The sequence below is a fragment of the Ochlerotatus camptorhynchus genome, unplaced genomic scaffold (genome assembly GCF_037179485.1).
Source record: "Ochlerotatus camptorhynchus isolate MF236.1 unplaced genomic scaffold, CSIRO-AGI_Acam_v1.1 ptg000124l, whole genome shotgun sequence".
In the NCBI taxonomy this organism is placed as follows: domain Eukaryota; kingdom Metazoa; phylum Arthropoda; class Insecta; order Diptera; family Culicidae; genus Ochlerotatus; species Ochlerotatus camptorhynchus.
Window position 1 is genome coordinate 2,517,316 of NW_027040614.1, and position 17,770 is coordinate 2,535,085.

Sequence of the window (17,770 nt, forward strand, 5' to 3'; positions counted from 1 at the left end):
TCGGTTACTGGCCCGGAGAATGTTGATAATACTGCCAGTCCGAACTTTTCTACTCGGGTATCGCAGTCGTCGCGCCGCCAACCGTCAGGCCACCCTTGAGCGTAACCATAGCAACAAAATAACCATCGAAGCAAGCGGGTGTGAAAAAAGGGTGATAAAATTAGTTGACTTGCCTCCAAGTTTGTAAGAAGTTTTCCTCAATAAAATAAAAAATAGTTAATCTCGTTGAAATTATTGTCCAAAAAAGTGGTCAGTTCGTGTCGTCTTTTGCTGAGGGAACCCCTTGGGAATAAACTGAAATTCCTTCCCCAACAAATAGCCTGGACACGAACTTCTCTCGACAGGTGAGAAAACACCCGGCCGTCAACGACCAAGACGATTCTTATAATTCGGATGGGAAGTGAAGGAGCAGAGCACTACCGGAAACCTCGGAAAAGGAACGAATTTCGGAAAAACGATTAAACACACGTAAACTACGGGAAAAGAAAAAAGCTACTATTTTATTTGCGTCTTTTACTACAGAACTAGAACGCTAAACTGAACAAAAAAAAAAAACTTCCAACTGTCAACCAAAAGCAAATTTCAAGGTGTACCAATATAGGTTGTCTCTGTTGTCTGCATGTAGGGGTAGGACGCTAGTGGTCATTCTACTCCCACACTCCTCCTGAATGACCACCGACTTCACCTAAGTCGATAGTCCGATCCGTTCAATGAATTTGTTGAACATCAGTCGTCCCAACGGCTTTGTTAAAGCATCAGCAATCATCTCACTTGAAGGACAATACTCCAAAACTATAATCTTCCGTTCGCATAAGTCACGAATGAAATGCTTCTTCGTGTCTATGTGCTTTACCCTTCCGCTCGATCGTTCGGCCTTCGCAAAGCATATGCACCCCTGGTTGTCCTCGAAGATGGTAATCGCATCGGCCTGAGGTTCGTCGAAGTCATTCATCAATCGCTTGATCCAGATTGCTTCTTGACACGCCACGGTGAGTGCGTAATACTCTGCTTCCAACGACGAGAGTGCGACCGCATCCTGTCCTTTGCTCACCCAGCATATCGGCCCACCACCGTAGAAAAATATCACACCAGTAGTAGACCGCCTTGTTCGCTGATCTCCGGCCCAATCGGAGTCCGAAAATCCGATCAACTTCCATTCCTGTCCAGGTCCGTATGTCAGCTTCCGATCCTTCGTTGCATTCAAATATTGCACGATCCGCTTAGCTGCAGACCAGTCGCTTTGATTTGGCTCAGCTACCTTTCGTCCAAGCAATCCCACGCTAACAGATATATCCGGCCTCGCATTGACAGCCAAGTATAAAAGAGCTCCAACAACACTTCGATACGAGGTCTGATCCGAAAATGGCTTGCTATCATGGTTCGCAGACAAATACCCTGGATCCATAGGTGTTTTTACTGGTGGTGCCTTATCCATACCCAGCTGGCTCACCAACTTGTCAATATACGCCGTAAGCCGCAAAGAGTAGATTCTGTCCTCTTTCTGAATATCCAGTCCCAAAAATGTCGAACAGGGCCGAGACAGGTAAGCTCGAACTCTTCCTTCAAATCTTCAGCCACTTTATTGATCTCTGCTTCATTCACACTTCCGAGTAGGAGGTCGTCTACGTATACTAGCAAGTATACCGTAACGCCTTGAACGTGCCGTACGTAGAGACACGAATCTGATGTACATTGCTGAAATTTCAGCTTCTTCGTCAACACAGCGTGGAGCGCTTTATTCCAACAACGTGCCGATTGACGCAAACCGTAAATGCTTTTTACCAATTTGCACACCATCTCCTCCTGTCCAGTTACGGTGAAACCGGGGGGTTGACGCATAAACAATTCTTCCTCAACTGTTCCATTTAAGTACGCCGTTTTAACGTCGTATTGTTTCAGTACTAGTCCCTTCTTGCCCGCAACAGCCAGCAACGCACGCAACGTAGTTATACGGGTTACTGGGGCAAAAATATCCGTATAGTCAATACCAAACTTTTGCGAGTAGCCCCGCGCAACAATTCTCGCTTTATGTTTGACTACTCTTCCATTTTCATCGCGCTTGAGTTTAAACACCCACTTCGCACTAATCACTTTCTTTCCGGGTGGCAATCTCACAAGTTCCCACGTTTGGTTTTGTTCGTGAGCCTTAAGTTCATCCTTCATCGCACTTCGCCACTCTGGCAAGGCCATCGCCTCCCGGTAGTCTTCGGGTTCTTCGTCGTGAGATGCCAACGCAACGACAAAATCGTCATATCTTCTTGGAAGAACACCTCGCGTAGAGCGCGGTGCCCTTCTCTGCACTTGTCCGGATTCGTGAATACTTTCATCACCGTAACCGAAGAAATCACTCTCGTTTGTATCATCAGCGTCCTCGTAAACTGATTCATCTTCTTCTTGCTCTTCAGGCTCTTCAACTGCCTCATCACTCTGGTTCCAAACCAGGATCACTTCACTTTCATCTTCTTCACGCATTTCCGCTGGAACTTGTTGGTCCTCCTGAACTGCATCTTCCCGCTCCGAGCCGTTATCAAGCTCGAGGAACCGCGCGTCGCGGCTGATGACGATCCGATCACTCTCACGATCCAGGAATCTCCAACCCTTGTGCTGATCCGAGTAGCCGACGAACAATAGCTTCTTTGCTTTGGGATCAAATTTCTTACGCTTGCATTCCGGGACATGGACATAAGCGGAGCACCCGAAAACACGAAGACGGGTCAGGTCCGGCTTCGTCCCAGTCCACATCTCGTACGGAGTACGATCTACAGCACGAGTAGGCAGCCGGTTCTGAATATAAGCTGCTGTTAATACTGCCTCTCCCCAGTAACATTTTGGCAGGCCTGCATCGAGCAACATGCAGTTAGCCATTTCTTGAAGCGCTCGGTTCTTGCGTTCCGCTACCCCATTTTGTTGTGGGGAGTAGGGAACCGTGAACTGCGCGTCGATACCTTCAGCCTTATAAAACTCCTGCAAATTGTTACTAGTATACTCACCTCCGCCATCGGATCTAATGATGCGGGGCTTCCGTCCGAATCCATTCTCCGTCCAGCGCACGTACTCCTTTATCTTCCCTGCTGCCTCGTCCTTGGACTTCAGGAGAAAGACCACACAGAATCGACTGAAATCATCGATCATGGTCATCAGGTACTTGTTACCACTAGGCGTTTGATTATCCATGGGGCCACAAAGGTCCGTGTGGATCAGATCCAAAGGCTGCTTAGACTTGCGTTCAGTTACCGCTGGGAAAGGGAAACGAGTCAACTTCCCCTTCAGACAACATTCACAAACTATCTGCTCACCGCAACTCTTGACCTCCAGTCCACTTGCCAGATCTTTCGCCTTAATCGACTCTATGACATCCGCATCTCGATGACCAAACCTTCTATGCCAGGTGTGTTGGCACAACAAGGTATGGTTTCCACACACCGCACGCATACCCTGCTCGGCCGTTTTCAATTTGTACTGGTTGCCGACGGTTTCACCAACTGCCACTACAACGCCATCCGCAGATTTTACTTCGCAACGATCTACGCCGAACACCACTGAAAATCCTTTGAGTGCCAGCTTCCGGACCGAGATCAGTCCACCTTCTAGAGAAGGGACGTACAGAACGTTCTCCAACGTGATGGCAATTCGGTTTCCATCTCCGTTTACACCGAACAACACTCCACTACCGCATCCAGCAGACATCGTTTTGGTTCCATCCGCCAGGGTCACATCGACAACGACACCTCTTTTCATTTCGTTGAAGAAAGTACGGTCGTTGGTCATATGACACGTACAACCGCTATCCACAGTCCATGCTCCGGGAATAACTCCTCCTGCGACGAAGCACACAGCTCCAAAAACAGCCCTGGGTTTCTCACTAGGTTTCTCAGCATCCCGCTGCTCCGGCGCCGGTTGTGTTTGCACCTGCTTCGCTTGCTGGTCTGGACTATCCTTCTGACTTGACTGGCTTAGGCCTTGTTCCTTTTTCGCTGCTAGAAACTTCCTGCAATTCTTCTTCAGATGACCCGGCATATTGCAGAAAAAACACTTCCGAGTTTCACTTTTTGGCTTCGCTACCATCTTCATGGCCTTCTCCATCTTGACACCGTTTCCCTGCTGACATTCTCGCTTTTGGCACTCATCCCGAAGTCTCGCCAGCACTAAATCGATCGTCAAATCTTCCTGAGGCCGGTTCTCCAATGAAGTAACAAAGCTGTGATACGACGATGGCAAGCTCCGAAGCATCATAATGATTCTCAGCAGCTCACTAAGCTCCACACCAGCATTTTCCAGACGTTCGTAAAGATTCTCCATCTCCTCGATGTGTTTCTCGACGTTTCCACCTTCACTCAGATTCAACGAGCAAAGCTGCGGCAACAACAGGGCCTGGTTTCCAATAGTCGCTTTTTCGTGTTACGATTTGAGGTTAAACCACATCTCGCGAGCAGTCGCCGCCTTTTTGATGAAACGCAACTGACTATCCTCCACGAAGAGCGCAATTGTCTTACGAGCCTTCCGATCATCCTTGATCCACTGCTGGAGCTCGGCATCAACCTCCTCTGGCTTGGGTTTCTCAATCACGTCCCAAACTTCCTCGCGCTCAAGCATCGTCATCATCCTGTACTTCCAGGAAACGTAGTTGTTGCCATTCAACTTGGCGAACATGACCTTCATGCTTTCGGCCATCTTTTCCCACTGCACGTGTTACACAAAAGGCTCTCGAAAGAAAAAACGCGATTCTTCCGGCACACCCGTTTTCCACGAAAAAAAATGAAACTGTCCACTTTTCACTACTGGGCTCATAACCTGAAGGAGCAGAGCACTACCGGAAACCTCGGAAAAGGAACGAATTTTGGAAAAACGATTAAACACACGTAAACTACGGGAAAAGAAAAAAGCTAATATTTTATTTGCGTCTTTTACTACAGAACTAGAACGCTAAACTGAAAAAAAAAAAAAAAAAACCAAAAGCAAATTTCAAGGTGTACCAATATAGGTTGTCTCTGTTGTCTGCATGTAGGGGTAGGACGCTAGTGGTCATTCTACTCCCACAGGAAGTACCTCGGGGAAGTGATTCACTACGATGACAACGTGATCGACATTTTGAATCAGACGCTTCCATGTGCGAGGAAGATCTACTGCATTTGGGTAAGCCGGCATTCGGATTCATCGTATAAGGTGAGGATAAGCATCAGAATCTGACGTTGAAGTTCAATAGCGTGACCAGTACGGTGGATAATTCGCTTGGGAAGGGCATCAGGAATACTGCTGCTGCGCAGCACTCGGCTAGTTCCGTCTCCCGTATGTCGCAGTGAGTTCAAGATTTGATTCACGGAGGTGAGGAACATTCGGAAGGGCGCGTGCGGGTTTGTGAAGCTGAGCTACCGGAACTCGGATAGCTTGCTGGTGATATCGAAGTTCATACTGAAGTAGAAGCAACAATCAATACGAAACTAACGATTTTAAATTGGCTCACTACTTGACTAGCCAATTGGTCCCAAGCAAATCGATTAACGTACCCCATTCTAGTCAAAAGTCTAGTACTACACAATGTTTGTTTTGATTCGCTATGAAAGTTTGACAGGGGTGAATCGATTAGCTTGGGACCGAAGATAGTACCAGAGCTGAGCCAAAAAGTTGAGCACGTTTCTTCGGGACCTACTAGTCTTAGAGTTACCTCTATGATAGAAGCTTTTTGACCCAGGTGAAGCACTCAAACATTGTCAGCATGTTCGATTGGTTCGAGAACGAAAAGTTCTTCCAGGTTGTGATGGAAATCCTCGGTTCCAGGAAGGATCTGTTCGAGTTTATCGATCGAAGATCCGTGATGACAGAGAAGCTGGGTTGTTGAATCTTTCGACAGATTGCTAATGCGATAGCTTTCCTGCACTCGCTGAACATTCTGCACTTGACTTTGGATCGTACAGGAAGTGCAACTTTTTTCTACCTTCTACGGCATGACCGAGTACTGCAGTCCGGACGTGTTGGCAGGCAACCGCTACTCCGGCAAGTAAATGGACATCTCGGTGTGACACTGTGTACGTGCTGCTGTTCTTCGAGAACCCATTCTTGGACGTTGAGGAAGTCCTGCAATGCTGAAGAAATCCTGCAAAGAATTGGAGTACGTGTCGCTTTCGCTGTTGGACAAGAATCCCAAAACTCGGATCAAAGCTCCCTGAGAGCATCCTGAAAGTTCCCTGAGAACTTAGGTTCGAAGAACTTCCGAACTGAAGTTCACCGAGGCTCGCTGAATTTCCTTGAGCGTTTCACTGAAGTTCCCTGAAGACTGCACCGATGTTCTCTGAGAATTTCGCTGACGCTTCCTGAGATGATCTCTGAAAATTGCTCATGATACTTTTTTGAAAACATCCATGACGTCTGAAGTTCGTAGAACGTCCCTGAATTTCTTAAAACTTCCCTTAAGTGCGTAGATTCCCGTCCTCTTCCATGAATTATCCTGAGAGTTACCCTCAAGCTCGTTACAGTTTCTTGAAATCACTCTTAAGCTCGTAAAAGTTCCATGGAGCTCATAAAACTTCCCTGCACCTCGTAAAACAGAAGCTGGAAACTGGAACAACCGTCGGGAATGTCATCATTCTCCGTCGAAATCGTGTGGCATCTGTCAAAATCGTTTAGAATCTCTGCGGGCATTGGGTGGAACCTTCGTTGGAGGCATCTGAAATCCCCAAAGCAATCGTTCGGAACCTCCTCCGCCAGGAACGTCAGTAAACTCCGGTGAAATTGTTTGGAATCTCTGTCGAAATCGGCAGGAATCTCCTCCGTTGGAATCGTCTGGAACCTTCATTGGCAGCATTTGAACTCTTCACCTAAATCGTATGGAATGGAACTGCCGATAACGTCAGTAAATATGGTTGAATTGTCTGGAAACCATGTAAAAATCACCTGAAATCTCTTCCGCCGGAATGTCTGACACCTTCGTTGGCAGCATCTGAAATCCCCACCGAAATGGTCCTGAACCTCCTCCATCGGGAACGGTAGCAAGCTTCTTTGAAATCTCCTGGAAACCATGTCGAAATCGTATGGAATCGTCTGTCACCTTCGTTGGCAGCATCTGAAATCCTCCGTCGGGAACGTCAGCAAACTTTGTCTGGAATCTCCTCCTTTGGAATCGCCTGGAATCTTCTTTTGAAATCTCCACTGATTTTGTATGGAATCACTTCCGTCGGAATCGTCAGGAACCTTCGTTTGTAGAATCTTGCATACGGGGGGTATTCAGTGGATGAAAGTAAGGGGCAAGACAGCTCCTAATCATGTGCAATTTTAAAGGTTGCTTTTGAGGTACCTCGAGTAGTCATTTGCTTTCTCACTTTTCGCATCACAGCAACATACGGAGGTGCGAAGCCACAAAGCTGCTGTCAAGCAAAACAACAACAAATATCGGGGACTTCCGGCCTACAACTCCAGGCGAGTATGGTTGTGATTCTGAACATTCGGTCCTAAATTTCCTTCGGTTTCCAGCTCCCGGGATCGTTCCTCGAATGGCCTACGGATTTAAAAAAAAATCAAAACGTGCGTGGGCTGAGGACTAAAATCGATTCGTTTTTCTTAGCTGTTGCGGAACTGTTCATCGCAACTTCGGATCACTTTATTCTGTACAGTCAAAAATCGCGCGGTGAAGGCGTTAAGGTTGCACAAAACATGCTCAGTATTGGGGCTGTCTACCTGCCGACTGCACGATCATCCGTGAGCATCATCGTTAGGTCTCGATTGAGTTCCCGCTCTCCTGCACTACTATTTGGTGACTACACCCAAGCTGGTTTACAGTGGCGCTTTACCGACAGCGGCACATCGCATATGCCGGTGGCTTGCTGTACTCTTTTGGACGGATTTAACTTACACGGGTTAGTCAAGTAAACACTTTTCCCAACCGAAACGGACGTTTGCTAGATCTTGTTCTGGCAAATGATTTCGCATTACCGGTCTCTGATCAGTCTAGATGCTGACCATCCTGCTTTCGTCGTGTCATTCAGGTTACCTATTCCGATTTCAAATAGACATTCAAAATTTCAAATCCGATTTCCGATCCGATTAGACATAGACATTGATCGATTCTCTTCATCGATTTTCTCTTTCGTTAATATCTCAGCTGCAAAACCTTTCCCTGTAGTATTTGACGTTTTGACCGCCAGATAAGAACCTCCTTTATCAAACAATGTGTAGAATTAGCGCGAAATCTGTTTGCATAGCAGTGGTTATGAAAAGAGAAAGTCGATGAAGAGAATCGATCAAAGCAGATAGAACCATTTGAAATGTTCATCGAGAATTGTTTCGCTTAACTGTACTAATGCATAGAGAAAATCGATGAAGAGAATCGATCATCTCGCATACGCCCTTATGCATGCTCACTGTCGATATGAAGGCGGTAAACGGAGTAAACAGGCAGTAAATCGATGAACGTCGATTTAATTTTGAGGTACATTGAGTTACTCGTGAGTTACTCGCAGCAAAAACGGAACTCAGAGCAAAGCTGTCCCACCCCTTCGATGAAAGGGACTGTGAAAGAGGACTCTTAAATAGAAAGGTTTTTCTCTCGACTGCTTTATCTTACACGCTACTTCAAAACTACCCAAATTTGAGTAGAATCTCCTCAGATCGGTCAAAACTGAACCTACGCAAAATGGGTAAAATGTGGTGGAAGTGACAAGTTGACAGATGGACAACATCGACATAAATTCTATCAACGTTGTTCATTTGTCCATCGCTTGGTCCATAATCCGGTCATAACTCTGAATTCATTGTAATAAGAGGTCAATGAGCGGTTTCGAAAAAAAAACGTCAAAATAATCCTGAACTTTTAAAATTTACTCTCATGTTCCCAAACATTTTCGGAAGTCCATGTATTAGCCCTGAATTTCTTAAAACTTTCTCGAAGCTCCTGACCTTTTTTTTATAAGATCTCTAAACTGTCAGACCTGATTCTCAGTTCAAGCGAATTGAACGCTGAGCTGAATCCTCCAGGAAGTTCCTGGAAGTTTTTTTTCAATTACCTCCACAATTCAACTTTAAACTTTCCTCGAACTTTTCATCGGATGCCCCCCCCTGGGAAATTCTCCCAACTTCACCGACAAAAACATGTTTTTTTTTTTGCTATTCAGGATGCTAATAGAATATTTATATAACCTGTAAATTTTCCAATTGGTTCTGAATAGAACTCAAAACCAAAACATCAAAATCGAAGATATCTTGGTTTCAGACAGAATGTAGCTCATTTGACATCCTTAGTTGAATCAGCTCTGCAGCTATCGGAAGAGAAGTGTATCTTCACTTAAAGACTGGACTCGGAAAAAAAATGGGACACACAAAAATGATCACCAAAAATTCTTTTGAAATCGGATACTTCTCAAATTTTCAGGGATTAAATAACTTTATATTAGCTATGTTTTGGCATAATTTATTTATTGAATTTCCTCTCCCAAGCTGAATGCTCGTACATTTCTCTTAACACTGCTCATGAGATCTTGGGCGAGGCTTTGCCCATCTTCCTTACACAATTTCTCCCAGGTTTTCTTCAAAGCTTCATCGGTTTTGAATGTTTTTCCGCTTTTCTTCAATTTCTTCTTCATTATCGCCCAAAACTTTTCGATCTGACGAAGTTCTGCTGTATTTGGCGGGTTCGCCTCCTTCGGGACCACAATAACGCCCTTCGCTTCGTACCAATCCATTACAGGCTTGGCGTAATGGCACGAAGTGAGATCCGACCAGAACAGCGTGGGACCACGGTGAGAGCGGAGGAAGGGCAGCAAGCGCTTCTGCAAGCATTCCTCTCGATAAATCTGCCCGTGCCGGTTGTAACGAACGGCTTGCTGTACCGTCCGCACTCGCAGATCGCCTGCCACAACAGGTACTTCTTCGCGAATTTGTCCATCTTTCTCTTCCGGAACTTTTCCGTAACCTCCATGCGGGACGTACCGACAAAAAACTCGAGGCCGGGGATTTGTTTGGTGTCCGCCTTAATGTATGTCTCGTCGTCTATGACGAGACAGCCTGGCTTGACCAGCCACTCACGGTACAGCTTCCGCGCTCGCAATTTGGCCACCGTGTTTTGCTTGTCAGTCCAGTTTGGCGCCTTCCTGACCACGTAGCCCAGTCCGCTTCATGGTCTGCTGGATGAACCACTGGGACGAATTGATCTTTTTGGCCACGTCTCGGGTGGACGCGCCTTCTCTGGGTACTCCGTTTTCGGTTTTCGGCCGCTTACAGCGTGCCACTCGATGGTCTTCGTCTCCTGGAATATCTTCACAACGCGGGACACGGTGAAATGGTGGATTCCAAGCCTTTTGCCGATCCATCTGTGCGACTGGCGTAGCTCTTCTTGTTTCGAATGCATCTTGAAAACTACTTGACATATCGCGATAAAATTTTGCACACATATACATAACACTCTAAACTAGTGTTACCCAAAATTTTATTAATTTTTACCCACGCGATAGAAAGCTACACCCAAAACAAAGTGTCGCATTTTTTCCGAGTGCAGTCAAATCGTTTTGGACTTACACTCTGCTAATCAACTTTAAGCATGTTCTGGGATACTTTAAGCAAGTTCCGGGTAACTTCAAGCAAGTTCCGGAGAAGTTCCATATGTAAATGGAACTTCTCCGGAACTTGCTTGAAGTTCTCCGGAACTTGCTTAAAGTTCCCCGGAACTTGCTTAAAGTTCGCAGGAATTTGCTTGAAGTTTCCCGGAACTTGCTTAAAGTATCCCAGAACATGCTTAAAGTTGATTAGCAGAGTGTAAGTCCAGAACGATTTGGAATTGGGCGTTATTGCCTTTGTGAAGTTCCCACAACTTTCTTAAAGTTCCCTGGATATTTTCCTTTTTCCGCGAAACATTCATGCAGTTCTCTCGGAACTTCCACAAAGATCCCCAGAACTTCCTTAAACGTCACTCAAACCATCCTAAAGTTCCCTGGTTTATCCGGAATTTTCTTAAAGCTCCCTAGAAGATCCTTTAAGTTCCTCAGATAAGCCGTCTACGAGTGGTTTCGAAAAAAAAAACGCGGAGTTTTAGGGTCAGTTTCATGAATTGACCACTTTTACGGATATTCCGGGTCTTTCGGTGGACCATCCAGAGGTTCCCTTGAACAATATTACGGTCGCAGCTCTGAATTCGTTTTAATATGACGTCTATGAGTGGTTTCAAATAAACCGCGAATTACTAGCAACAGTTTCATGAGTTGACCAATTTTAGATGTTCCGGATTTTTCAGTTGACCACCCTGTGGTCCCCAGTACCCATTTTTGGGTGTCTCAACTCCAAAATCATTCTGATAAGCCGGCTACGAGTGGATTTGAAAAAAAAAACACGGAGCTCTTGGATCAGCTTCATGAATTGACCACTTTTATGGATGTTCCGGATCTTCTGGTAGACCATCCAGAGGTTCCCTTGGTTCATATTCCGGTTACAGCTCTGAATTCGTTCTAATAAGACGTCTATGAGTGGTTTCAAATAAACCACGAATTTCTAGAATCAGTTTCATGAGTTGACCAATTTTACAGATGTTCCAGATCTTTCAGTGGACCATCCTGTGGTCCTCAGTGTCCATTTTCGGCTGTCTCAACTCCAAAATCATGCGGATAAGCCGGCTACTAGTGGATCTGAAAAAATCGCGGAGCTCTTGGACCAGCTTCATGAATTGACCACTTTTACGGATGTTCCGGATCTTCCGCTGAACCAGAGGTTCCCTTGGTCAGTATTTCGGTCACAACTCTTAATTCGTTCTAATAAGACGTCTGTGAGTGGTTTCAAATAAACCACGAATCACTATAATTATTTTCATGAGTTGCCCAATTCTACAGATGTTCCGGATCATTCGGTGGACCATTCCTTGATCCCCAGTGTTTCATTCTGATAAGACGTCTATGAGTGATTAAGAAAAACAAAAACGTGGAGCTCTTGGATCAGTTTAATGAATTGACCACTTTTACGGATGTTCCGGATCTTCTGGTGGACCATCCCGTGGTCCCCAGTGTAAATTTTTGGGTATCACAACTTTGAAATCATTCTGATAAGACGTCTATGAGTCGTTTCAAAAATACCACGGAGCTCTAGGATCAGTTTCATAAGTTGACCACTTTTACGGATGTTCCGGATCTTCTGGTGGATCATGCAGAGGTTACCTTGGTCAATATTCCGGTCACAACTCTGAATTCGTTCTAATAAGACGTCTATGAGTGGTTGAGTGACCAATTTTACAGATGTTCCGGATCTTTCAGTGGACCATCCTGTGGTCCTCAGTGTCCATTTTCGGGTGTCTCAACTCCAAAATCATTCTGATAAGCCGGCTACGAGTGGATTTGAAAAAAACCACGGAGCTCTTGGCTCAGCTTCATGAATTGACCACTTTTACGGATGTTCCGGATCTTCCGCTGTACCAGAGATTCTCTTGGTCAATATTCCGTTCACAACTCTGAATAAGACGTCTATGAGTGGTTTCAAATAAACCACGAATTTCTAGAATCGGTTTCATGAGTTGACCAATTTTACAGATGTTCCGGATCTTTCAGTGGACCATCCCGTGGTCTTCAGTGTCCATTTTCGGGTGTCTCAACTCCAAAATCATTCTGATAAGCCGGCTGCGAGTGGATTTGAAAAAATCGCGGAGCTCTTGAATCAGCTTCATGAATTGACCACTTTTACGGATGTTCCGGATCTTCCACAGGACCTGACTAGTGACCTACCGGAAACTGACATCAGGAAGCTATCTCTTCTAATTGCCGTACAATCAGGTTTGGTCCCAATTAGCTCAAATCCCATATGGTACGTGAATTCGTTAATGCCGGACCGACCGTGTTATAGGAATCCAGTGTCAACCGTACTATAGGAATCCGGCAAGAACGAATCTTGACTGTATATGCTACTGCTACCAGCAGTGCCTGACGAATTGGAAGTAATTCTTTATGCTTGATTTTCGTGGACTTCTAGAATCTTTCTTATAGGATGTTTTCCGGCAGGTCCAGACACTGTTGGGAGTGCGTAGCCAGGACGTCTAATTCGTTTGATGAATGGACGGAAGATGGGCAAACGTGGAAGATTTATTCACTAGCCTACTATGTAAGTCACAGCTTATTCAATTCTCTGATGCAAGCAGTTATTTGACAAATCCCAGGTAATAACAGGCCGGTGGCAGGCTCGTAGGCAACATTCTATACGGTGACAGCGGGCCCAGTACAACAAAACAAACGATTTGGGCCCCGGACATGCTGCCTACTGTCAAACATAGCTGTTAGTATAGGTCTTGTCACCGGCCTGGGTAATAATGATATTTAATTGTAGACAACAAAATGAACAAAGGAAAGAGACTTACTGTTGTCATGATTAGCTGGATATTGTCAAATAACGTAAATACTGACACTGCTTGCATTGAATAATAGAGGGGAAGTGTTACCAGATTAATTTCAAGCATATCGATTTAATTTTTTTTTTAAATCGATGTTCATCGATACTCACTATTTTAATTATTTTTTTTTTCAAATTCAAACTTCTGGAATAGTATCGGAAAATTTACTCTCCAGGATAGTTCGGAAGGAATTTCCGGGGCTTATTTGAATTCACTTCTGAAGGAAGCCGAACAATCCTTCCAGAGAAATAATAACGATGCTCTTCTGGAGGAAGTTTGAAGAAAGTTCCATGAAAAGTCCGGGGATCTTCCAAGACAAATATTGACAAAGTCAGATGAAACCTTCTAGCAGACGTCGGAAAAATAACCTACGGAGAAGCTTCCAGGATGACGAAATAAATTTCAGGGTGGAATTCGAAAGATACATCCGGTAGAAGTTTAACGGTTCAACTGAACTTCCTGGAGAAGACGGAAGAAACTTCCTGAAGACGCTGGAATAAACTTCCTAAAGTAGACTGGAAGAAACTTCTGGAGAAAGTCGGAATAGAGAGCGCTTACGGAATAGTAAAATGAAACTTCAAGGAGAATTTGGGAAACGAAATCCGGAAGCAAATGATTTACGGGGGACTTTAGCACAATATTCCCTGAAGTTCCTTACATGTTCTTAAGGTTCCAGCAATTTTCCTGATATTCATTAAACATCCCTGAAAGCACTGCAATGCCCCTGAAGTTTTCGGATTATTTCTGAAACGTAAATTCACGGAACCCCTTGAAAGTTCCTGAATGAGGCCGTTCTTATAGCGAATTCGTTTATTATTCAGTTCCAACCTGGATCGGGTATCAAGACTGGGTCTGCTTGTTTTCTGACAAACGTCAGTTTGCTCGTTTGTTTTTAAAACCTAGCTCAGGTTGAGGTTCACACTGACAAAAAGTTCGGTTTCGCACTGGGTTGGAACTGGTGTTAACCCCGATAATAAACGCATTCGCTATTAATCTGAACACTTTTTAGTTAAAACCCCGCTCATCTGCACGCCGTGCAAACTAAATTTTAAGACCAACAATTGAAAAGGCCTCAACTTCATTTTGTAAACAAACCTTGTAAAACCATTTTCTCGCGAACCGAAACCTACATTCATTAGGTTCGCGGCAAAATGGTTCTACAAGGTTTGTTTTCAAAGTGGAGTTGCGGCCTTTTCAATTGTTGGTCTTGAATTGCTCAAACGTCATTTAAGACATGGAATGGAGAAAACCGAAATGGAACAATGCGAAACGGAACGCAGAATCAAATCTAAACAGCAAATAAGGCTGACAGGTGGAATAGAAAAAAACGAATAGAAGAGAAGTAGGCAATACAAAAAAATGAAACCGAATTTTTTTCTGCTTTGAATTTATTGGCATGCAAAAAATCAGAGTAAATTAGGCATGCGCCAGCGCACGGCACACCTCGACCAGCAGTGTCGGATGCTCGACGGCCATAGTTTTCCAGTCTGCACTTTCCACCACTTTGTCCATGTTCGTTTTGATAAACTTCATCGTGCGTGACTTGAGCTGTTGAGTATTCATCCTATCAGCGAAGATCAGCGTCTTGATGGCCGTTGGAATTGCGAGGGTGTTGAAAATGGTTTGTTCGCATTGCGCTTTCAATCGGCTCAAGCCATACTTGTCAGCAGCAACCAGCAGTTGGTCAACCGTTCCTGGAGAAATGTCAGTTTTGCCGGTGTAAATGAACTGCAGCAACTGTTGTGCCACTTCGTACTCCATGTCGGTGATTGTCACTTGATTTTGCCGGCTTTCTTCCATGTCCGTGCTGAACATTGCCGCAAAGACAGGACTGCGGGCGGCCAGAATTGCTTTATGCGCCTTAATGGTGTGTCCTTCGAAAGCCAATGTAATATCGGTGAACTGTGCATTCTTGAGAATGCTTTCCAAGTCATGCTGCATTTTGCAAGTGGGAATCGACAAGGTGTTAACGGAGGTTTGTTTACGTATCACTGCTCGAACGTGACAAACGATCGTCAGTGTATCACCTGGATCAACTTTGTACTCCAGCAGTCTTAGTTGGGTCAAAAGTGAATCGATATGATGCTCGCAGCATCGTCTTTCGAAAATTCGGTAAGAGGGTCCTACCAAAGTCACTTCTCCTTCCGGCCCAATCAGTGAATATTTAAATTCAGCGGGTATTCGCTGATTGGTACCGATTAATAGCAATCCAAATTTCAAGTAACCATCCTTCTGCATAATGGAACAACGCCAGTCCCATGTAGTTTGATCGCTCGATTTAAATGTCCCTGATTCCAGCCTTTGTGGATCCTTAAGAAGAAAACTTATGTCGTATATGGTCCATCTATAGCAAACCTCGACATCTTCTGCAAAGGTGGTGGCTGAAACCGTGGTAGCATTCGGGGTCGTCATTTCGCCTGTCTGAAATAAACCAAAAAAGTACTAACACGATCAACTATATATAATCATCGCCCGCACAGCTCCTCCACGGCTATAAAAAAGTACCCAAAAGTAAGTTCGTTTCACTCATCTCGGCACTATAGTGCATGCACACTATTTCTAAACAACCCAAATTTGAGTGGCATCTACTCATATCCCTCAAAAGTAGGCCTACCCAAAATTGAGTAAACAAAGTTGGGGCTGACAAGATGACAAATAGACAAAACATCGTTCGAATTCGGGTCGATGTTGTCCATTCGTCATCTTGTCAGCCTCAACTTTGTTTACTCAATTTTGGGTAGCCCTACTTTCGACGAAAATGAGTAGATCCTACTCTAATTTGAGTTGTTTAGAAAAAGCGGGTCATAGTAGTTTTCATTTACTTCTGTGCAATTTGTATGGAATTTTTTTCTAACTGTCCACCCAAAAGTACACTCAAAGAATAAATCACATGTCCAATGGAATATATTCATTAGAATTTAACAGAACTTTCATGTAAATAATAATTGGGAATTGAACCACAAAATCACATGAACCTTATGTGTCAAATGAAATTTAAGTGATTTACAATATAGAGCTCATGTGATCACATGAATGTTATGTGAAATTCAGATAGATATAATTGGTTTTGTTAATGGAAAAATATTATGTGCATTCCCAATAGAAACAACGTGCAATTTGTTTTCCGTGTAGGTAAATATACGCTCCGTTGGGTTCTCACACGGCCAATCAGAACGACCCCGCGGCATTCGAAATTAACTCATATTTGTGAAAACCTGCAGCTGCTCATTAGCTATGAATTCCTGTAGGTTTTCCCAAACATGAAGGTGCTAATCAAGCCCAGCGCGTCGCAGGATGACGCCGGAAAACGAGTACTGCAAGCCAACCAGTATGCAGTACTCCCGGAAGAAAATGGCGATTGTGACGCCGTTCCCATTGCAAGACGAGAGCGGATTCCCCCGCTTTTCACGCCGGTGAAGGATGTTGCCAAGCTGGGTGCCAAACTGGCAAAACACAAGCTGCTGCCTCGCTTCGAGCTTTGCAGCATCGGTACCAAAATCATGTGCTCCAGCCTGGAGGAGTACAAACAAATAGGAAGTTTCCTGAAGAACAACAACGTTGACTTCTTCACGCATGATCTGCCATCGAGCAAGCCACTGAAGGTGGTTTTGCGTGGATTACCGTCGTTCGAGGCGACTGCGGTAAAATCCGAGCTGAAGCGGTTCGGGCTCAAGCCTGAGGCAGTGTACCCGATGAACCGGCGTACCAACCAAAACACCAGCTTCCGTGATCAGTTGTTCCTGGTGCATTTCACGAAGGGATCCACCAGTCTTGCGGCTCTGAGATCCAATATCCGGGACCTGTTTCACGTCATCATCAGTTGGGAGCATTACAAACCCCAACATCGTGATGTAACGCAGTGTATGAACTGTCTCTCATATGGCCATGGCACCAAAAACTGCCACATGAAGTCAAACTGCGACAAGTGTGCTGGAACTCACTCAACTGCGTCCTCTGAGCAAGTCGATGACATCGAACGTCCTCCGCGGATGTCCCAAGCGAGTGGAGTTCATTAATATCCATCGGAAGGCCACAATCAACAACCAGCCCGGTCGCCTCCGTAATCATCGTTCGCCTCCTGTACTCACGGAAGTCCAGTACCCAGCTCTCCAGCCCCGTCGATATGTTCCGAACCTAGCCCCGCTTCCGCTCAACAGCCAACAAGCCAATCCTGCGAGTATCCAAATGGTGCCTAACAGTCGGACAGTTCAGCATCGTCTCGCTGCTGCGGCCCAGCCAATTCCAGGTTCCCTGGTTTATCATACGCTGGTGCTGTCTCAGGTGAATCTGTCGACGATTCTCCGATCACCTCGGAGGAACTTGTGACGCTCCTGGCCGAGGTCATCATCATCATGCGCACCTGCAAGACTCGATCTGAACTGCTTCATGGTGCCTTGTCACTCGTCACCAAGTATGGACCGTGAAGCT

General features: G+C 45.1%; 2 protein-coding genes across 3 annotated transcripts in view; one reads left to right on the forward strand and one right to left on the reverse strand.

Annotated features, from left to right (window-relative positions):
* Positions 1 to 17,770, forward strand: part of Oamb (Octopamine receptor in mushroom bodies) — a 401,035-nt gene that overhangs the window by 291,486 nt on the left and 91,779 nt on the right. The gene's annotated exons all lie outside the window — the stretch shown is intronic.
* Positions 14,549 to 15,482, reverse strand: LOC135699994 (speckle-type POZ protein B-like). Its single transcript, XM_065220341.1, has one exon. It carries the CDS (start codon positions 15,281 to 15,283, stop codon positions 14,759 to 14,761), a length of 525 nt encoding a protein of 174 aa, XP_065076413.1. The 5' UTR covers positions 15,284 to 15,482; the 3' UTR covers positions 14,549 to 14,758.

What these genes read in the sequence shown, in the direction of transcription:
- LOC135699994 (XM_065220341.1), bottom strand. Translation starts at nt 15,283, where the DNA reads ATGCAGCATGACTTGGAAAGCATTCTCAAGAATGCACAGTTCACCGAT.